This window comes from Brassica rapa, unplaced genomic scaffold (assembly GCF_000309985.2).
Source record: "Brassica rapa cultivar Chiifu-401-42 unplaced genomic scaffold, CAAS_Brap_v3.01 Scaffold0156, whole genome shotgun sequence".
Lineage (NCBI taxonomy): Eukaryota > Viridiplantae > Streptophyta > Magnoliopsida > Brassicales > Brassicaceae > Brassica > Brassica rapa.
The window spans coordinates 75,001-99,272 of NW_022610100.1; the positions used below are offsets into that span (position 1 = coordinate 75,001).

Consider the following 24,272-nt stretch of genomic DNA (forward strand, 5'->3'; position numbering starts at 1 on the left):
TTCGTCTTAAAAAAAATAGGAGTTAATTAACTGTGACACGTTCACTAAAAAAAAATCCTTTTGTAGCAAAGCATTTATTAAGAAAAATAGAGAAGCTTAATACAAAGGCGGAAAAAGAAATCATAATAACTTGGTCCCGGGCATCTACTATTATACCCACAATGATTGGCCATACTATCGCTATACATAATGGAAGGGAACACTTACCCGTTTATATAATCGACCTTATGGTAGGACATAAATTGGGAGAATTTTCACCTACTATAAATTTTAGAGGACACGCGAAAAATGATAATAGATCTCGTCGTTAATTAAATGAATTCAAAAAAATGAATAATGAATATAATTTTTTTTTTTAGTGAGAGGTAAACCTTATGATAAAGAAGAAAAAGAAGAAATCATATACTTCCGTATATGCTTTAGGGCAATATATATCTATGTCTGCCCACAAAGCACGGAGAGTTATTGATCAGATCCGTGGACGTTCCTACGAAGAAGCACTTATGATATTAGAACTTATGCCGTATCGAGGATGTTATCCCATTTTTAAATTAGTTTATTCTGCAGCAGCAAATGCTAGTCACAATAAGGGTTTCAAAGAAACCAATTTAGTCATTAGTAAAGCTGAAGTGAATCAAGGAAATACGGTGAAAAAATTAAAACCTCGGGCACGAGGACGGAGTTACCCAATAAAAAGATCCACTTGTCATATAACTATCGTATTGGAAGATATATCCTTATATCAACAATATGAAGAATATTTAATGTATTTAAAAAAACCTGGATGCAGCAATGAAAACATAAATCTAACATGTTACGATACATATAGTAGTGGAGGCCCATGGGACAAAAAATAAATCCACTTGGTTTCAGACTTGGTACAACCCAAAGTCATCATTCTATTTGGTTTGCACAACCAAAAAAGTATTCTGAAGGTTTAGAAGAAGATAAAAAAATACGAGACTGTATTAAAAATTATGTCCAAAAAAATATAAGAATATCCTCTGGTATGGAGGGAATTGCACGTATCGAAATTCAAAAAAGAATCGATCTCATTCAGATCATAATCTATATGGGATTTCCTAAATTATTAATTGAAGATAAACCCCGAAGAATCGAAGAATTACAGATGAATGTTCAAAAAGAACTTAATTGTGTCAATAGAAAACTCAACATTGCTATTACCCGAATTTCCAATCCGTATGGGCATCCTAATATTCTTGCAGAATTTATAGCTGGCCAATTAAAAAATCGCGTTTCTTTTCGAAAAGCAATGAAAAAAGCTATTGAATTAACTGAACAGGCGAATACAAAAGGAATTCAAGTACAAATTGCAGGACGTATCGACGGAAAAGAAATTGCACGTGTTGAATGGATCAGAGAAGGCAGAGTTCCTTTACAAACAATTGAAGCTAAAATTGATTATTGTTCCTATACAGTTCGAACTATTTATGGGGTTTTAGGAATAAAAATTTGGATATTCGTAGACGAAGAATAAAAAAACTTTATTTGTCTTTACATTTTATCCAATGATAAAAAACGAAAACTATGTAGTATAACACTATAAAGAAATAAAAATAAAAACTTGTAGTCTTTTTTTTTATGTTTAAGAAAAAAAAATGAGCAATTCTATAAGGTTGAATAAACATTTCCATCAAAACTCCTTTGATATAATTGCTATGCTTAGTGTGTGACTCGTTGGTTTAGGGTTAGATTACGATAAAAAAAAAAAGAACTTACCAACTAATAACTACAGCATTAATAAATAACCTAAGCAACTCATTGCTTCGCATTATCTGGATCCAAAAAATTAGTCAAGATATGATAGGCTGATCATATCATTGGAGCAACTGACTAAAAAAAAAGAATAAAGAAAGATGATTATTAAGTTATGAAAGGTAATCAAAAAGTATGCGGATAAATGGAAGGATGAAAGAAAGAGCGAAAAAATTGAATATTAATGATATATGATTCCAATTTGGAAAATCTATGAGGTCACTGTAAGAAAAGCAATGTAATAAAGCATCAATACAGATTCATTCATAATAATTAGATAAATCTGTTCCGAAAACAAAAAATTAAGAGCCTTGAGCCAATAAAAACTGAGAAAATTGCCTCAAAAAAAAAAAAAGAAATTCAAAATTTCATGTAAAAGCTCCATTGTAGAATTCAGGCCTAATGATTAATCAAGAAGCGATGGGAACGACGGAACCCATGAATATATAGGATTCTAGTGAACAAGAAATCTTAGTAATTCATTGGACAGGATGGCGGAATAAACCAGAAACTTTATTATCTATTCTGATTTCTGATTTTGATTCTGAGACCTCGGGGGATAAACAGCAAACTTAAATAGATATTGAAAGAGTAAATATTCGCCGGCGAAAAATTGGTTTTTTTTTCAAATAAAAACAGTAATAAAAGATGAAAAAAACAATGAAAAAAATAAAATAAGGATTTGTTATAATATTCTAACTCTAATAAAAATTACATTTGTAATGATGATATTACGTTATTTTTAAATAAATCGAAATAAAATTGATCTTTGATTCTATTTCAAAAAAGACATACACAAATTTAGAAGAGATAAGATGAAATAAAAAAAAAATACCATGATTAATAGGATTAATCATTAACTACATCTATATCTTAATTAATCCTTTTATTCGCGAGGAGCTGGATGAGAAGAAACTCTCACGTCCAGTTCTGCAGTAGAGATGGAATTTCTCATTTAGAAAAAACCCATCAACTATAACCCAAAAAGAACCAAATTTCGTAAACAACATCGAGGAAGACTAAAAGGAATATCCTCTCGTGGGAATCGTATTTGTTTTGGCAGATATGCTCTTCAAACACTTGAACCCGCTTGGATTACATCTAGACAAATAGAAGCAGGGCGACGAGCAATGACACGAAATATACGACGTGGTGGAAAAATTTGGGTACGTATATTTCCAGACAAGCCAGTTACAGTAAGACCCGCGGAAACGCGTATGGGTTCTGGGAAAGGATCCCCAGAGTACTGGGTAGCTGTGGTTAAACCAGGTAAAATCCTTTATGAAATGGGTGGTGTACCAGAAAATATAGCCAGAAAAGCTATTTCAATCGCGGCATCAAAAATGCCTATAAAAACCCAATTCATTATTTCTGAATAGGAATATAGAATGAAAAAGCTAAATAACATTTAAGGATAAAAAGATTATAAGTTTTTTTTTGACAAACAATATTTTTTTTACTTCGTCCTTTGCACTAAAAGAAGAGATACAAAAATATGATTCAACCACAAACCTATTTGAATGTAGCAGACAACAGCGGGGCTAGAAAATTGATGTGTATTCGAATAATAGGAGCTAGTAATCGCCGCTATGCTCATATTGGTGACGTTATTGTTGCTGTAATCAAGGAAGCAATCCCAAATACTACTCTAGAAAGATCAGAAGTGGTCAGAGCTGTAATTGTACGTACTTGTAAAGAACTCAAACGTAAGAATGGGACGATAATACGATATGACGACAATGCCGCAGTTGTCATTGATCAAGAAGGAAATCCAAAAGGAACTCGCGTTTTTGGGGCGATCCCACGGGAATTGAGACAATTAAACTTTACTAAAATAGTTTCATTAGCTCCTGAAGTATTATAAGACCTAAATATCGATAGTTAATATAGGATAGGATTAAAAAAATGGTATTGAAATCAAATTAATTATAATTAATAGATTGTGTATCACGCATATACCCTTAATAATTTTATATATTAATAATTGAATTCATATATTAATATATAATTCGTCTCTATTTTTATATAAATAAAAGAAAAATAACATGTTGATTATATCAAAATTATAGAACAATTAAGGAATTTTAACTTATCATGGGGAAAGACACTATTGCTGATATAATAACCTCTATACGAAATGCTGACATGAATAGAAAAGGAACAGTTCGGATAGGATCGACTAACATCACCGAAAGCATTGTTAAAATACTTTTACAAGAGGGTTTTATCGAAAACGTAAGGAAACATCGCGAAAACAATCAATATTTTTTGATTTTAACCCTAAGACATAGACGAAATAAGAAAGAATCCTATAAAACGATTTTAAATTTAAAGAGAATAAGCCGACCGGGTCTACGAATCTATTCTAACTCTCAACGAATTCCACGAATTTTAGGCGGAATAGGAATTGTAATCCTTTCAACTTCTCAAGGTATAATGACAGATCGAGAAGCTCGACTAAAAAGAATCGGCGGAGAAATTTTGTGTTATATATGGTAATCCTTCTAATATCAAAATTGGATATCCGGAACTTAGCATTTGTGAAAAAAAAGGGGGGGGGTTGTGTAATACCACCCCTGCTAAAAAAGTTTAGAATTTTTTACCCCGAATGAAATTAAAGAAAAAAATGAATTAATGAAAGTTTTCTTTATGAATCACTTCCGAACGGTATGGTTCGATTTTGTTTAGATACTAAAGATTTTTTTTATTTTAGGTCATGCTTCTGAAAGGATTCGACATATTTTTGTATAGGTATACCTATAGGAGAAAAAGGGGTAAAAATTTTAGTAAGTTCTTAGGTATTAAGTTAATCGGGGAACAGCCACTTTCTAGACTCCATAACAAGGATTCAAATAAGTCAGTGGTTTTTTGAAATTCAACATTCCTTTCACGAAGATACAATTCAAGATTCAAAAATATCAAGAAACCTTTTTTTCGTCCAACAATAAGTATATTAAGAGAATTAAGGAATAACAACTATGAAAATAAGGGCTTCCGTTCGTAAAATTTGTGAAAAGTGTCGGCTAATCCGTAGGAGGGGACGAATTATAGTAATTTGTTCCAACCCGAGGCATAAACAAAGACAAGGATAATCTTACTAAAGGAAAAGGCACTTCCAAGGAGCTAGTAAAAAAAAGGTCCGTTTTGACATGAAATGGATATATCCATATATTTCTTGTGAAATGAAAAAATATGGCAAAACCTATATTAAGAATTGGTTCACGTAAAAATACCCGTAGTGGTTCACGTAAAAATGTACGTAGAATACCAAAGGGAGTTATTCATGTTCAAGCAAGTTTCAACAATACCATTGTGACCGTTACAGATGTACGGGGTCGGGTGATTTCTTGGTCCTCCGCGGGTACTTGTGGATTCAGGGGTACAAGAAGAGGAACACCTTTTGCTGCTCAAACCGCAGCAGGAAATGCTATTCGAGCAGTAGTGGATCAAGGTATGCAACGAGCTGAAGTAAGGATAAAAGGCCCTGGACTAGGAAGAGATGCAGCATTACGAGCTATTCGTAGAAGCGGTATACTTTTAAGTTTCGTACGAGATGTAACCCCTATGCCACATAATGGTTGTAGACCCCCTAAAAAACGACGTGTATAGAACTAAATAAAGGCTGAAAGGGTTTCAAGAGAAATAAATGATTCAATGATCTGATCAAATAAAATTACTATGGTTCGAGAGAAAGTCAAAGTATCTACTCGGACACTACAGTGGAAGTGTGTTGAATCAAGAAGAGACAGTAAGCGTCTTTATTATGGACGCTTTATTCTGTCTCCACTTATGAAAGGTCAAGCCGACACAATAGGCATTGCGATGCGAAGAGCTTTACTTGGCGAAATAGAAGGAACATGTATTACACGTGCAAAATCTGAGAACATACCACATGACTATTCTAACATAGTCGGTATTCAAGAATCAGTACATGAAATTTTAATGAATTTGAACGAGATTGTATTAAAAAGTAATCTATATGGAACGCGCAACGCGCTTATTTGTGTCCAAGGTCCCGGATATATAACTGCTCGAGACATAGTTTTACCGCCCTCTGTGGAAATCGTTGATAATACACAGCATATAGCTACCTTAACGGAACCAATAAATTTGTGTATTGGATTAAAAATCGAGAGGAATCGCGGATATAGTTTAAAAATGTCAAATAACTTTGAAGACCGAAGTTATCCTATAGATGCTGTATTCATGCCTGTTCAAAATGCGAATCATAGTATTCATTCTTATGGGAATGGGAATGAAAAACAAGAGATTCTTTTTCTAGAAATATGGACAAATGGAAGTTTAACTCCTAAAGAAGCACTTCATGAAGCCTCCCGGAATTTGATTAATTTATTTATTCCTTTTCTACATGTAGAAGAAGAAACGTTCTATTTAGAGAACAATCAACATCAAGTTACTTTACCCCTTTTTCCTTTTCATAATAGATTAGTTAACCTAAGAAAAAAAAAAAAAGAACTAGCGTTTCAATATATTTTTATTGACCAATTAGAATTGCCTCCCAGAATCTATAATTGTCTCAAAAAGTCCAATATACATACATTATTGGATCTTTTGAATAACAGTCAAGAAGACCTTATCAAAATGGAACATTTTCACATAGAAGATGTAAAAAAGATATTAGACATTTTAGAAAAAAAATAAAAAAAGCATTAAAAAAAATTTGACTAAAAAGTCAATTTAAAATTGAAATGGATTTTAAACCTTCAACGTAATTTCGATTTTCCAGTCAAACCTATTTTACTTAATAAAATTAATTTAGATATGTATCTAGGGAGAATTCATTTTGAAATGACTACTCCCTAGATACCCACGCCTTTTATTTTACAATTGAATAAATTTAATTAAAAAAGACCTAAAGTTAGAGATTTATCAATTGGTAATGTTGCTCCAATACCTAACCACAGGGCCACCACGGTGCCAATCAAAAAGACGGTTGTCGCGACTGGACGACGAAATGGATTTTGGAACTTATTAACATTTTCCAAAAAGGGTACGGTTAATAATCCCGCCGGTACTGAAGCCATTAAAAGAACACCCAATAATTTGTTAGGCACTGTACGAAGTATTTGAAATACAGGAAAGAAATACCATTCAGGTAATATTTCCAAAGGAGTTGCAAAAGGATCCGCAGGTTCACCAATCATTGATGGTTCTAAAACCGCTAAGCCTACGTTACAGGCAATGGTACCAAGAATGACTACTGGAAAAATATATAAAAGATCATTGGGCCATGCGGGCTCTCCGTAATAATTATGACCCATACCTTTAGCTAATTTAGCTCGTAATACAGGATCATTCAAATCTGGTTTTTTTGTTATTGGGATAGGTGAATTCTTATGGATCCATCCCCCGAGGGAACCGGACATGATAATTTTTCATCATCCGGCTCGAGCAAGAATTAACCAAACTAAATTAATACATACAAAAAATATATATGTTATCAACAAGTATTTAATATGTAAAAAAAGAATTATCCGATTCCAAAGTTATTGCAACTAAAGATTACCATAAATTCCATTCTTACAGGTAAATGCTCAACACCCACGTAAGCTTAAAAGTTGATCATGATTAAGTGCTTTCTGGATCGTCTCATACCTTATCAATTAATCCTTAATCTCAAAAATTATATCGAGATTTTTCAAATACAAAGGATTTACTTGTTACTAATGAAGTCTACCCTCTACTCTTCATTAGATCCTGTATTCACTCCGATAGTATCAGAAATCGAGTCGATGCAGAGGAAATGAATGCATTTACATACTATTAATTTTTTATGTTTTTAGCTATTTTTTACTAAAAAATAGCTAAAAACATAATCCTGATTATGTTCCATCCCTTAATCTCCTGGATTTTTGGATTTTACGGAGCCCACTCATCCACGACATCGTCGGGTATTATGATCATAGAAAAGATTCTCTTCAAGTGAACCAGCCTATCCCCTGTATGGGGCTTACACAGTGGTTGGAACAAAGACACATTTGGTTGTGAATTCCAATGTAGCAGATAAAGTCATATTTCTGCACGGCCCGATCAATAGTTCAAGTCACACACTCCCATAATCCATTTTCTCTTCATAGAATTCCCTTCAACTTTTTATGTCAAAAAAATAATACAATATTGTGGAGTTGAAGGGAAATATCCAAATACATGTCTTATTTTTTTAATAATCCATATTTATAGCAATAAAATACGATTGTTCCTTCACCAAGTAATAAGATAAATTAGTAATTAAAAATATCTAGAATCTATATTATTTATAAGGGACCAGAAATACCTTGCTTACGTATCATTAAGAAATGCATTAACATAAATACAGCCGTAAGAAGAGGTAATACAAAAGTGTGTAAACTATAAAAACGAGTCAAAGTGGATTGTCCAACACTAGCACTTCCGCGTAATAATTCTACAAGAGGCGATCCTATTACCGGAATAGCGTCAGGTACACCTGTTACAATTTTGACTGCCCAATAGCCAATTTGATCCCAAGGTAAAGAATAACCTGTTACACCAAAAGATGCGGTCAATACACCCAGAACCACACCAGTAACCCAAGTTAATTCGCGAGGTTTTTTAAAACCACCGGTGAGGTATACACGAAATACGTGCAGGATCATCATTAGGACCATCATACTTGCCGACCATCGATGAACTGATCGGATTAACCAACCAAAGTTAGCTTCAGTCATTATATATTGAACAGAAGCAAAAGCCTCAGTAACAGTTGGACGGTAATAAAAAGTCATAGCAAATCCCGTAGCTACTTGTACTAAAAAACAAGTAAGGGTAATTCCTCCTAGACAATAAAATATGTTGACATGCGGAGGAACATATTTACTAGTTATATCGTCTGCAATCGCTTGAATCTCAAGACGTTCTTCGAACCAATCATAAACTTTATTGAGATAGGTAAACCAAGGTTCCTCCCCCTCCAAGAACTGTATATGAGAATTTCATCTCGTACAGCTCAAACAAAAAAAAGACCCAAATACTGATTGAAACGGATATGGAATATAAAGTTTTAAACTTCTCTCTCATTCAATATTATTTAAGAGTCAAAATGCGAAAGCTCTTCTTTGTGGTTAAATGCCAAAAACTCAAGTCAGCTCATACGTCTTTATGTTGTGTTGATCGTTACAGGCCTCTTGAATCTTCTAGATTACCTATCGTTATTGTCTTTTTTAGTTGGTATTTGTATGGAATGGGAATACGGATTTCTTCTTGTTTTCTTTATTATTGATAGGAATTTTCTTGTTAAGACCCTACTTATTAATTGAAACCTCAGATTCATACGAAAACCACGATAATTCAATGAAACCTTCAAAGTCCAAAGTTCACTGAGTGAGAACCATTGGATCATCACTTATTCAATAAAAAAAAAAAAGAGCTATAATGATTAAAAACATAAAATACAAAGAAGCGTTTGTCCTTTGATCTAAATAAGAGTTTAAAAGCAGAAAAAAATTGATTTATGAAAATTTATAAGATAGAACGGAAAGAAGTCCGGCTACGAGGTCTAAGTATTAAGTATGAATCATAGTTCGAAAACTTTGTGATCTATTTGATCTATTTCGTGCTCCAGATACTCGAATGAATATCCGACGAAATAAAACCATCTTGATAAAGATGACAGACCCCCTTCTCTGTACTATCCATAGGGTCAATTCTAACAAGTCACACACTCATATTCCGGAAATATACAATGCAGAAAAAAATTTCGCGGTCGAACTACCAAAGGAGAATAGGTGCAAAATTTTAGACCTACATACTTTACTTTTTTGTATCGAACAAAAAGCTAGGACTTCAAGATTCTTCTCAGTCTAATTCATTGAAATTCCATCCAGTAGAACAGAGGAATTATAAATCTCCAAAATAATAGATAGGAATACCGCAAATAGTGCCATTGCAACACCCATCAAAGGGGTCGTTCCCCATCCAGGAGCTACTTTACCATATTCAGAATTCAACGGTTTCAATAACTTCCCTACAGTAGTGCTTCTTGGACCAGATCTAGAACTATCTTCAACAGTTTGTGTAGCCATAAATCTTATTTTGTATTCATTACGATCTGTTGACTTTGTATACCATTCCGTTGTAAATAAACGATCTTAGCATAGATCCATTGTGGTCTTTCAATTATATAATAATGGAAACAGCAACTCTAGTCGCCATCTTTATATCTGGGTTACTTGTAAGTTTTACTGGGTATGCTCTATATACTGCCTTTGGGCAACCCTCTCAACAACTAAGAGATCCATTCGAGGAACACGGGGACTAGTTGACGTAATCAGCCTCCAAATAGTTGGAGGCTGATTACGTCAATGAAGAGAATGAAAAATTATTTCATTTTTTAGTTGAAATTGTAGGCGGTTCCCGAAAAAAAATAGCGAAAAAAATGATCCCTAAAGTCGATACTAAGAGAAATGTATAAACCAATGCTTCCATAAATTTGATCGTGGTTTACAATTATAGCTTTCATACCTGTTTTGTTTATGTTTACTGAAGGAGTATACCTCCGGATAAAGAACAAAAAAGAGTCAAAGAAACGGCAGCGATTTAAATCAAGATTCCTACAGTACCCTACCTATTAAATAAAATGAAATCAAAAAAATCGCAAACAGAAACTAAAAGAAAAAAGCAATGTTGCATCAGACTGCTTGTCTTTTTGTAGTTGGATCTCCAAGTTTTTGGAATGCCCCAAATTCCACCTGAGCATCCAAATCTGGATCAATACCAGCAAAAACATCTCTGAAGAGGGTTCTAGAACCATGCCAAATGTGTCCAAAGAAGAAAAGTAGAGCAAACGAAGCATGCCCAAAAGTAAACCAACCTCTTGGACTGCTACGAAAAACACCATCGGATTTCAAAGTAGCACGATCTAATTCAAAAATCTCACCCAATTGAGCCCGTCTAGCATATTTTTTCACAGTTGCGGGATCACTATAACTTACTCCATTGAGTTCACCACCATAAAACTCAACAGTTACACCTACTTGTTCGACACTATATTTAGATTCTGCCCTTCTAAACGGGACGTCGGCTCTAACAATTCCGTCTCCGTCTACCAAAACAACCGGAAATGTTTCAAAAAAAGTAGGCATACGGCGTACAAAAAGTTCACGCCCTTCTTTATTTCTAAAGACGGGGTGTCCTAACCATCCAACAGCTATTCCATCCCCATTGTCCATTGAACCCGCTCGGAATAATCCCCCTTTTGCTGGATTATTACCAATATAATCATAAAAAGCTAATTTTTCAGGAATTTTAGACCAAGCTTCTGATACACTTTGATTTTCAGCTAGTCCGGCACTAACTCTTCGATATATTTCTTGTTGAAAGTATCCCTGATCCCATTGATAACGAGTAGGACCAAATAATTCGATGGGAGTAGTTGCAGAACCATACCACATAGTTCCAGCAACAATAAAAGCTGCAAAAAAGACAGCAGCAATACTACTGGAAAGGACGGTTTCAATATTTCCCATACGTAATCCTTTGTATAGACGTTGAGGCGGACGAACACTAAGATGGAATAAGCCCGCTAATATACCCAACGTCCCTGCTGCAATATGATGAGAGGCTATTCCTCCCGGAACAAAAGGGTCAAAACCCTCCACGCCCCACGCCGGATTTACGGGTTGGACCTTTCCGGTTAGTCCATAAGGGTCGGATACCCATATTCCAGGACCATATAATCCTGTTACATGAAATGCGCCAAAACCAAAGCAAGCCACTCCTGAAAGAAATAAATGAATTCCAAAAATCTTGGGCAAATCCAAAGAAGGTTTTCCTGTACGTTCATCACAAAAAATTTCTAGATCCCAATATACCCAATGCCAAATAGCTGCCAAGAAGCACAAGCCAGAAAACACGATATGTGCTGCGGCTACCCCTTCGTAACTCCAAAGACCCGGATTCGTTATAGTCCCTCCTGTAATATTCCAACCGCCCCATGAATTGGTTATTCCTAAACGAGTCATGAAAGGTATAACGAACATACCTTGTCTCCACATTGGATCAAGAACAGGGTCGGAGGGATCAAAAACAGCTAATTCATATAGAGCCATGGAACCGGCCCAACCAGCAACCAGAGCAGTATGCATTATATGAACCGAAAGCAAACGACCGGGATCATTCAATACAACAGTATGAACACGATACCAAGGCAAACCCATGGAAATACCCCTTTATCAATGAAAAATAGACACTATGTAACTTTATTGCATTGGAAAAAACTATGTTACGGACCCCCCCTTTTTAGGTAATTATTTCGGAGAAAGGATTAATATTTGTTCTATTCTGTTAGTAATAATGGAACAATTCGATTCATAGGAAAAAAGGGAAGCGGATCTATTCTATATCCGATAAGTACCAATACGCAATGGGGGTGAATCCTATGTTATATGAACCAAGATAGCTATTGTTGTTCATCGTTCAGAAGCCCGTTCGTAAAAAGTTTCCTTTCATTTTTATTCATTCTCTCTTACTTTACTTTTATTTTATATTTTATTTTAGCTTATTCAACTTCTGTATTAAATATTATTAATTTAAATATGATTAATATTAATAAAGTAGGAAAAAAGGATAATATGATAAAAAAAATGAAACCCCAGTCTTACGTTTCCACATCAAAGTGAAATAGAGAACTTCATTCTCTTTTTTTTTCATTTCATGCCTATTGGCGTTCCAAAAGTACCTTTTCGAAGTCCTGGAGAAGGAGATACATCTTGGGTTGACATATAGTGCGACTTGTCAGATATATTGGGCTATATGGGATTTCCCCATTTTCTCCCTCGATCGAGATATCCTCTGTTTCGCTCAAAAAGATTGATTGAATTATCAAAAATTTGTAACGCGAAGCGCAAAAAATAAATTAGAATTAAATGCAGGGAGTATTTAGATTGATATTAGATTATCAAAAATTTTTTATGGTTTACGTGATCGGACTAATAAAATTAAGTATCCAGGCTCCGTTTAGCAAAAATCCAATTGATAATTAATATATAATATTTTTATAATTACTACTTAATATGATATGAATATGATATCAAAATTATGATAAAAATTCTATTAAAAAATAAAAAAAATACAAAAAATTGAAACAGGGTGATCTAAAACTGTTGATCAAATAAAATAATATAATTAAAAATTTATTGACTATTTGACAGAAGACATGTGAAAGAAATGAATTGAAAAAAAAAGAAGGAGTAGTAAAAAAAAAAAAGACGCGGTATTTGGTTCATTTGTCCTATATGTGCAAATCAAAATCGGGCAAATTTTTCCTTTTACTCGGAGTAGAGCATAAACCTAAAAAAACAGAATAAAAAAAGGAAGAAGCCCATTCAGGAACAAGAAAAAACCATCCCCATTTCAACTGAATCTCGATGAAAAAAAAATATCAATGAATCAAGTTAGTCTGACAGGCCTAATCAATCGTTTTATTATTTTATTATTAGGATTATAATATCTAATAAATAAAAGGGGCCAAAACTTATTTATTTTTTCTTTTACTTTTAAAAGGGAAGCAAGCCCTTCCCTTATTAAGTTAGAAAGAAAAGCCTTCTCTGAAAAAAAGGGGGTTGGAATCGACACATTGATTTTTTAACAATTTTTGTTGAACCGTATGCATCAAAAGGTGCCTGTACGGCTCCTAAGGAATAAAATTTTATCCTAATCAACCGACTTTATCGAGAAAGATTGTTTTTTTTAGGCCAAGAGGTTGATACCGAAATTTCGAATCAACTTATTAGTCTTATGATATATCTCAGTATAGAAAAGGATACCAAAGATCTTTATTTGTTTATAAACTCTCCTGGTGGATGGGTAATATCTGGAATGGCTATTTATGATACTATGCAATTTGTGCGACCCGATGTACAGACAATATGCATGGGATTGGCCGCTTCAATAGCATCCTTTATCCTAGTCGGAGGAGAAATTACCAAACGTATAGCATTCCCTCACGCTTGGCGCCAATGAGTTTTTTTATTTTAGAGAAAAAATACTATGCCTTCGCCCTCGGAAATATGAATTAGTTAAGTAATAATAGCATGGCACTTCGAATTCGATATGAAATTTTTTAGATTAAAAAAATTAGATTATATATTGAAAGAGTAGTATGGGATAAGAAAGGGGTATTTAAAATGATATCTTCCCTATTCGGGCACATCCCAGCGTCACAAACTTTGTTTTCACACCGGAAGCTTATTTACAAAAACAAAAAAAAAGACACTTTGGGATTGCTGAATCATAGACGGATCAAAAAAAATGATATATAAAGCAACGGAACCATCATAGTATTTTTTTAACTCCTACAAAACAAAAAAGAAGGATGGTAATTGGATCATTTATGGATCCGCGTATAATAGAACCTATATTTTGTTTTCTTTCGCCGAAAGGAAAGGTCAAAAACGTAAATTCCATTCTAGAGCCGTATGCAACGCACAAAAAAAGCCTGTACGGTTATTCAAATTTCTCTGTTTTTTTGGTTATCTCGCCTCATTCTGCGAAATAGAAAAAGCTTTTCTATTATATCATCAGGGTAATGATCCATCAACCCGCTAGTTCGTTTTATGAGGCACAAACGGGAGAAGTTATCTTGGAAGCGGAAGAACTACTAAAACTTCGCGAAACCATCACAAGGGTTTATGTACAAAGAACGGGCAAACCTATATGGGTTGTATCCGAAGACATGGAAAGGGATGTTTTTATGTCAGCAACAGAAGCCCAAGCTCATGGCATTGTTGATCTTGTAGCGGTTCAATAAAAATAGGAGCGATTTCATGCAAATCTACCACTGCTAATTTTATATCTTTTTAGATTAAAGGTTTAGTTTCATATTCTCTTCAATATAAAAAAAATATATTGAAGAGAATCTTGAAGAGAAGTAATTCAGAATTAGCCGGTTAGAACCCATCTAAACCAGCCCATTATTTATATGATTCCGTATGCCAACCATTAAACAACTTATTAGAAATACAAGACAGCCAATCCGAAATGTCACAAAATCCCCAGCGCTTCGGGGATGCCCTCAGCGACGAGGAACATGTACTCGGGTGTATGTGCGACTCGTTTAGATCATAGACTGAAACACAAAAAGGAAATTCTTTTTGAAATATCAAGGATCAGTACCTGTTAATAAAATAAAATAGAATGGAGGAACTCGATTCATTATTTCAAAAAGATAGATCATTCATATCTTCTATTGTGTCTGAAACTTATGGTTTACATTGGTGCAAATCCAATCAACTCCATTTTTTAGAAAACCCCCAATGATAACAAATGGTTATCAATTAAGCGGGGGAAATCCCATTTTTTATTAAAAAGATTCCACTCTTGAAAGAAAAAACGGACTAACAGGGTAAATGACCAAATCAATTTTAAAATAAAATACCGTTACTGTATAAAGTGGATCTCATTGTGAAAGATCTATTACTGGAATATTAATGGGGTAGAGCCAAAGAATGTGAATTGTACAAGTTACCAATAGTATTGATTAATTAAAAGAAGGAGCTCCGGTGTATAGAGAGGACCTCACCGTTTTAGAAGTAACCATAGAAACGAAGGAACCCACTATTTATCCATTTCTATTTACTACTTTTTGTAGTTATTCTATTTTTTTTATATCAAGTACCAAGGCAATTTATCCTTTCAAAGCAAAGGAAAATACCTAGCCAAAAATAGTGGTGGGGAAGGTTAGAGTAGCAAAAGCCATTGGAATTTTTTTTTATACATTGGAATAATTCGTTTGGTTATTAATGACTAGTAAAGGGGAAAAGAATAACTAAAACTAAAAAAAGAATTAGTTATTCATCAAAGTTTGATTTATTCAATGACTAGAATTAAACGCGGATATATAGCTCGGAGGCGTAGAACAAAACTTCGTTTATTTGCATCAAGCTTTCAAGGGGCTCATTCACGACTTACACGAACTATGACTCAACAGAGAATAAGAGCTTTAGTTTCGGCTCGTCGGGATAGGGGTAAAAGAAAAAGGGATTTTCGTCGTTTATGGATCACTCGAATAAATGCCGTAATTCACGAAACGGAGGTATTCTATAGTTATAACCGATTCATACACAATCTGTACAAGAAGCAATTACTTCTTAATCGAAAAATACTTGCACAAATAGCTCTATTAAATAGGAGTTGTCTTTATACGATTTCAAATGAGATCAAAAAATGAGGGGATTGGAAGAAATCCACTAAAATATTTGAAATAGAGTTCTTAAGTAGAATAAGCTCGGGGAGGGTAGAGTAGAAATTAGTATTATAAAAAAAGTCGTCAAAACAAAACGAGGGTATATAGTCGCTAAAAAAAGACTTATTCTTTTTCTTTTCGACGATTCTTTTCTTTTTTTTTTTTTTATGACAGAAACAGACGTAACAATCAAATTTTGATTCTTAATTGGATTTGTCGAACAAAATATTAACCTCTTTTTTAATTCCTTCAGATTAGTTATTCAATTGAAGAATAAGTCTATTTTTTTCTGGTTCTAAGGCTAGTAGTTCTAGGGGTCGACTCACTTCTTTCAAATTGTTTCTGATTATTAAGAAAAGGTAACAAAGATAAAATACGAGCTTGTTTTATAGCAATAGTAATTAATCGTTGTTGTTTTAAAGTTACTCTATTCACCCGTCTAGATAATATTTTTCCTTGTTCACTAATAAATCGACTAATTAAACTCATGTTTCTATAATCAATTCGATCCCCCGATTGGATCGGGGGCAAACGCCGACGAAAAGATCGCTTGGATTTAGTAAAAGGTCGCTTAGATTTATTCATAATTTTTTATTCCTTACCTATAAAATCCTATTTTGATTGGATCAAAATAAAAACGATTTCTATTTCTATATAGGATAGAGTTTCTATATAGAATTAAGAATATAGGATTTGATTTATTTCTATTATTTTATTTGTTTATATTTATATATATGTAATAATACGTAGATACTCTCATTATTCCTGTTCTTAAAATAAAATTTGACATACAAGCACTCAATTTTATCTATTTCTTAATTTCCCCATGAATTGTATGTTTATAACAATAGGGACAGAATTTTCTCAATTCCAATCGACTAGGAGTGTTATGCCGATTCTTTTGAGTAATATATCTGGAAATTCCAGCCGATTCTTTCTTAATATCATTTCGAACACAACTGGTACATTCCAAAATAATTGTTACTCGAACATCTTTACCTTTGGCCATGAAACCTCCTTTGGATTTATGATTCACCCCCAATCTTCTATTTTAATTTTAGGGTCCATAAAGAACAAGAACAAAAAAAAATAGAAGCTGTTAATTAACTCAAAAAAATGTCTTAAATATTTCGTTGCAATGAATATTAATTAGTAATTAAATAAAAAGAAAATAATAAGTAATATAATGATTTTTTGAAAACTATATTTCAAATCTTTGTACAGTATTTTTTTTAAGTATCTCGTAGGATACTCTTTCCCTAGCAACACTTTTTTTTTTATTGGATTCTGAACCCTCGTTTTTATGACCCTTTCGGCCCCCTTTTTTTTTTTCTAATTCTTTTTTATTCTTAAAAAAGAATTAGAAAAAAAAGGGGGGGTTATTCCCCGATCGTTGATCGTATCTCTAAATTTTTTTATCCTTTCTGATGTTAATAACTAGAATTAAAAAAAGGGAAATGTTAATGCATCTGGAAATAAACGATTAATCTCTATTAATAAACCTGCTAACGAAACGAACCATAGAGTACTTAGTACCGGTGCTACGGAAAGATATGTTTTTAGATCTCGCATTTGAAATCCTCCTTCTTTCTTCTTTATTGTATTACAATATATATAGTAATATATATAACTATAGATGTACATGTAGTTAAGAAGTTCTTGTATTTGTATATGTAACCCCCCATTTTCAAAATTAGAATTGAAATATTGTCTACTAGAACGATCTTATAGATTCCATTTGAAAATGGAAACGCCTTTTTATGTAAATTTGAAATTGATAGGATTTGCCTAAAAAAAGTAATTTTTTTAATTATACTTATATATATGTTTGTTATCTGATATGAAACAAAAAAAAAGAAGGATGTGGAAAACAAGATAGGAATTGTTTACAATGACACTGTAAACCAATCGAAAGGGATGTAGCGCAGCTTGGTAGCGCGTTTGTTTTGGGTACAAAATGTCACGGGTTCAAATCCTGTCATCCCTACCTAATTACTGCTCAGAAGAGCAGTAACGAGGAATCCATTTTAGATTTATCTTTTTTTAATAAAATTGGACATACATATAATTCTGAATTTTATGATATACTATGATATAGTATATACGTACAAAATCGATTCGAGTTAAAGAATGTCCTCTTTCTAGCCTTTTCGTTTTTTTAGAAAAAACAAGAAAAGCGCTCTTAGTTCAGTTCGGTAGAACGTGGGTCTCCAAAACCCAATGTCGTAGGTTCAAATCCTACAGAGCGTGATGTCACTCTTGTTTATTAGATTGTGTCAAAATTCCACTGTTCGCAAATAATTGAGCAGCAATCTGAATTCGACCTCCCGCATATGAAAGCAAGAAGGAGGTCAGTAAAAAAAAAGAGATGTTAATTAATCAAAAGTCCAACTGATCACCACGTCTGTATTGTAAATAAGCAGTTACGAATAATCCAGCCAAAGTAATAGGAATTAGACCTAAGACGATTCCAAATAAAGAAACTTCAATCATTTCAATTTTCTTTTGTTTTCATTTTTGAAAGGGAGAAAAGAGAGGTACTATCTATTCCTAGCTCTTAATCTGTATTGCCGACGAATCTCAATGACCAAAATTGGGTAATTAACACGGTAAGGAACTATCGAACATATGAAATACCATATAAATCTTTTTTGATCAAAAAAGATTCATTCAATTAATTTCAAATAAGTCGTATTTTGCTTAGACCAATAAATAGAACTGAGGTTATAGTTAAAGCTGCTAGTAGAAAACCGAAATAACTAGTTATAGTAGGCATGAAGGGACTCAATAAAATATGTTTTTTTATACATATGTTTCTAAAGTACTTCCCGAAGTTTCAATAAAAAAATTTTTAAAAGTAAAGATAGATACAAATACTAGTTCCAAGAATCAAAAAATTAAATTGAAAATTTGTGAGTTATCAAGCATTATCGGTGGTATGAACAAAAATAGAGAAAAAGAAAAAACGAAATTCATCGTCTTTGGCATCTGCACCATCTCAGGATTCAGAATTCACGTAACTGATTCATTGAAAAACTCTTTAAGAAATTAATAAGAAAAAATAATACATAAAAAAAATAACTCTATTATATAACTTCAGTTAAAACATAGAACTTTTTTTGAATAAACATGTAAAAATTAAAAAAAAAGTTGTTTGATTCTTTTTTTTTTAAGTGACCTTAGAACCTAGAATACGCCCCCTTCTACATTTATTCAAATTGAAATAAATTCAATTTTGAATAAAGTAGATTAATATAGTAGAGCAGTTTTCTTCATTTAATCTATGAAATTAAACCAAAAAGCAGTATCCTACACGGAGAACGAGATCAGTCAAAAAAAGAGTTATTTATTTTAACTAGATTTTTAAAACTTGTAATTAGCAATTTCTATTATCGTTTCCTTTCTAGGTTTTAGGTTTTTTTCTTTCGATATTATATAGAAAATAGAGTGAAAAACCCATCATCTTTGTAGTTAGTTAAAGAAAGAAAAAACCTTTAAATTGAATACAACAAAACAATGCACGCATTCCAAAGATTTAGTATTATTATTTTTTTATTATTTGTTGTTCTTTTGAATTGATCCAAAACTATTCTTCCTTTTCTTGTTACTGTAAATTAATTCCTTAAAATAAAATGAAATAAAAAGCAAAAACGGGGGGGGTCACATTATCATTACAAAAAAATCTCTTCTACAATTATGCATATGCAACAAAAATGAAATTGATGGTTTTTGGATTCAATTGACTTGGGACAATATGAGAATTTCCTTAATGAATTATTAGAATTAGAAACCACCCTCTTGAATTTTCATTTTATCTAATCTTTAGTTTATTTTCTAGTCCAAAACAAATAAAGGATCAAAGCCCCTATAGATTACAGATACAGGAATTTGAAGAAGTGGAACATGGTTATACATCGACAAGCAAAAAAAAAAAACGAAATAAATTATCTAACACTTCAGTTCTATACTAATTCAAATTGCGTTGCTGTGTCAGAAGAAGGATAGCTATACTGATTCGGTAGACTCTAAAAATACCCTTGGTACTTTATTGACGATCTCACAAAGATGTAATCTCAGTGAATTTGAATTTACTGATTCATCTTTTACAGAATCGATTCCCTACAAGAATATCTGGAGTTCAGTATGTCTGGAAGCACAGGAGAACGTTCTTTTGCTGATATTATTACCAGTATTCGATACTGGGTCATTCATAGCATTACTATACCTTCCCTATTCATTGCGGGCTGGTTATTCGTCAGCACCGGTTTAGCTTACGATGTGTTTGGGAGCCCTCGTCCAAACGAGTATTTTACAGAGAGCCGACAGGGCATTCCATTAATAACAGGCCGTTTTGATTCTTTGGAACAACTCGACGAATTTAGTAGATCTTTTTAGGAGGACCCAATGACTATAGATAGGACCTATCCAATTTTTACAGTGCGCTGGTTGGCTGTTCATGGACTAGCTGTACCTACCGTTTCTTTTTTGGGGTCAATATCAGCAATGCAGTTCATCCAACGATAAACCGAATTCAATTATTTATAGAGCTATGACACAATCAAATCCGAACGAACAAAATGTTGAATTAAATCGTACCAGTCTCTATTGGGGGTTATTACTCATTTTTGTACTTGCTGTTTTATTTTCAAATTATTTCTTCAATTAAAATTAAGTAAAATTAAGAAAAGAGCGTAGAATAATAAAATAAAAAACAAAGAGTAGTAATTTTCTTATCCCATTCGGATGGATTATATATCATAATTATCTCTGACTGTTTATGTTTCTAGCATGACCACTCGATGAAATGTGGAGGGAAGCGGGATAAATGGCTGATACTACTGGAAGGATTCCTCTTTGGGTAATAGGTACTGTAGCTGGTATTCTTGTGATCGGTTTAATAGGTATTTTCTTTTATGGTTCATATTCAGGATTAGGTTCATCCCTGTAGAAATTGGATGAACTGAGTTATAGACGTGAAAACATAAGAACTCAACGGGGCCCAACTCTTCCTTCTTTGTCTGATTCGAGGGGGTCCCGTTGAACTGCTAATAATAAGAACAATTTTTATCGTGTTTTTGAAAAATGAACTTAATTAGATTAGTAGGTTACGAGCATATAGTATTTATTATTAACCTTTCAAAGATCGAAAAAAAGGGGGGGGGATCACTTAATTTTATTTTTCTGCTTTCCCGACTGACACAATATTTTTTATCATTAGATCTATCATTAAAATTTTGTCTATACTCTATACTAATAGCAGTTTTTTCTTATTTTTTTAGTATTTCATCAAACTTGAAATTAAAATAAATAAAACTACAAAAAGTAACTATTATTATACTATTAATTAATAATTATATATACGATATATATTAATATAGATATATTAAAACCTTATATATATAGAAACAGTAATATATATGTAAACTAAGAATAGGATTTTTTAACGAATGCAATTAAGAATGACAAGATCGACACAAGAAAAGGATGTCTAAAATTCCTTTTCTTGTGTCGAAGACTCGCAAGACAAGTAATACTCCCTATAGTCCCTAAAATTTGTTATTTCGCCAATTTCTAGTTCCCTTTTTTCTGCGCTTGCTTTCCTTATTTTAGTATCTAGTCAAATTTTTCCATTCTAAATTACATTAGAAAAAAACTCTTGATTATTGATACATTCTATCAATTTCAATTGGTCACTAACGACAGAGTTACATCACACCCCCTCCCATTTTTCAATCCAAATTTGTATTGAAAAATAAAGAAAAGGGGGGGTAAAGTGAATTCTTCTTAATATACATACTAGGATTAGGACTATCAGACAAGTAATTCCTGACACCTGGTCGAAATCGAAAGTCTAAAGAGAGGCAAAAAGGCTTTTGATAATTTTTTTGGTTCTTTCTTTTTTACGAATTTGATAAGGCGAAATAGACAGATCTAAAAATTCATTTCGGATAATTGAACCTTCTCAAACTGTTTCTTTTTAAGAACCAAAAAGATTTGTGCCAAAACAACAGATCCTAAGAAGAACAAAAGGCCTTGGACACGTAATGGATCTTGAAGTACTATTTCCGCATCCCCCTGACCAAATCCACCCACATTAGGATTGCTTGTTAATGGTTGATCGAGTTTAATGGATTCGCCCTCTGAAACAAGAAGTTCTAGGCCTCGAGGGATAATATCAATTACTTGGCGTTCATTCGATGCATCCACTATGGTTATTTCGTATCCCCCTTTTTCTTTTCGTAAAATTTTACTTATTATCCCTCCTGCCGTAGCATTATAAACTGTATTGTTACTTTTGCTACCATCAGGATAAATCTGACCCCTTCCCCTATTTCCACCTACGTATATAGGATATTTTAAGAAGTGAACATCTTTATTAGTAGCAGGGTCTGGGGCAAGAATAGGAAAGGTTATTTCACTATATTTTTGACCAGGAACAGGACCTATCACAAGAATATTTTTTTTATTGGGGCGATAATTCTGAAAAGACAGATTTCCTATCTTTTCTTTCATCTCGGGTGAAATACGATCGGGGGGGGCTAATTCAAACCCCTCCGGTAAAATAAGAACAGCTCCCACATTCAAAGCTCCTTTTTTACCATTAGCTAGAACTTGTTTTAGCTGCATATCATAAGGAATTTTAACAACTGCTTCAAATACAGTATCAGGAAGTACCGCTTGTGGAACCTCAATATCCACGGGCTTACTAGCTAAATGGCAATTGGCACATACAATACGCCCAGTTGCCTCTCGTGGATTTTCATAATTCTGCTGGGCAAAAATTGGATATGCACTTGAAATGGATGCCCAAGTTATTATATATATCATGAGTGAGACAGATATGGAGCGAGTAATCTCTTCCCTTATCCAAGAAAAGGTATTTCTAGTTTGCATGGTCCAATCGTTTATCCCGAAAATTTCTACAATAAAGTTAGGTAGGTCGATAATATACTTCCCTAGCCACAATTCTGTTATTTACATTTACTGAAAAAAGAAATTTTTTTTTTTTTTAATATACAAGGAATCCCTCGTGGGTAAAAAAGAGTAAAGTAAATACGACTTTGATTTGGTTATGATGTATAAAGTAAGAAAGAGTAGAATTGGATCAGTGAATCGTTTTTTAGTCATTTATTGCATGATAAATCACTACAAGTGACGGAGATACACGATTTAAATAACGAAAGATCCAATATTTAAAAATTGTATCAAGAATGACTGGAAAGGTAGAAACTAGACCAGATAAAATTTGCTCATAATGAGCAAACCCAAAATCTTTGTAAATATAACCAATCATTAGTTCCCAACCGTGAGGCGAATGGAATCCGATACATAAATCAGTTAATAAAAGAATCGAAAAAGCTTTAATTGTATCACTTAAATTATATAGGAATTCTTGAACCCAAGAATTGAGAATAAAAAGCTTTTCCTTACCCCAAAAGGAATAACCACTTAGAATAACGAAAGATATTAGATTTGTCGAGAAGTGCAAGATTGTATGGATACGATACTCATTGTGTATTTTGATGAATTGGATCGTTTCTTTGTGGATTCCTAGACGAAATTGTTGTAAATCGGTTTCTGGGTATTCCTTTATCATTTCATCCAGCTGGAATAGTTCCTCTAATTGTATGAATTTTTCTAGAACACTTTTTTCTTGAATATCATTCAAGAAAGTTTCGCATTGTCTAGTATTCCACCAATTAGTAATCCAAGTTTTCAAACTTTTATTACAGCAGAGAGAGATCAACCAGGGCAAAAAGACTATAGATGTAAAATAAAAAAAAGGAATGAATGCTTTCTTTTTTGCCATTTTGAATCTGTGAATTGTTAATGAACCTACCGCATTTGTGGATTCTATTAGATCTACTATTTCTATCGAGCATGAGTTTCTATTCTAATTCAAATAGAATGTATTGAGCCTATAATCCCTTTTATCTTTTTCTTTTGATTCAATACTTAGTCTTTGTTTTGAATCTAGAAAGAATACAGAAATAGACTCAGAATACACTTACAATTTGAATAAAGAAAAAATTGTATTTCCAGGATGTTATTCCCCCTTTTTTCGATCAATACTAAAAGAACTTTTTTGAATTTTTAAAATAAAAAATATGATTCTATTTTCGAGACGAATAAACTCCCTTTCTTTTCTATCAAATATATAAAAAAACGAGCATAAAAGAATAGATTAATGTTCAATTGAAAAAAAAGAAAGCAATTCTTTCGTTTTTTCTTCCTACTGCCAAAGGATTTAGTCTTTAAACTTTAAAAATGAATTCAT

At 32.9% G+C, this 24,272-nt stretch overlaps 1 protein-coding gene and 1 non-coding gene across 2 annotated transcripts; one reads left to right on the forward strand and one right to left on the reverse strand.

Annotated features, from left to right (window-relative positions):
* Window positions 1-10,014: 10,014 nt before the first annotated feature.
* LOC117129785 (photosystem II CP47 reaction center protein) lies at window positions 10,015-12,134 on the reverse strand. Its single transcript, XM_033283037.1, has one exon. The coding sequence runs from the start codon at window positions 11,967-11,969 to the stop codon at window positions 10,443-10,445; it is 1,527 nt and encodes a 508-aa protein (XP_033138928.1). The 5' UTR covers window positions 11,970-12,134; the 3' UTR covers window positions 10,015-10,442.
* Window positions 12,135-18,170: 6,036 nt separating this feature from the next.
* Window positions 18,171-18,244, forward strand: TRNAW-CCA. The gene has a single exon. It is a non-coding gene; the product is annotated as a tRNA-Trp (tRNA).
* Window positions 18,245-24,272: the final 6,028 nt, after the last annotated feature.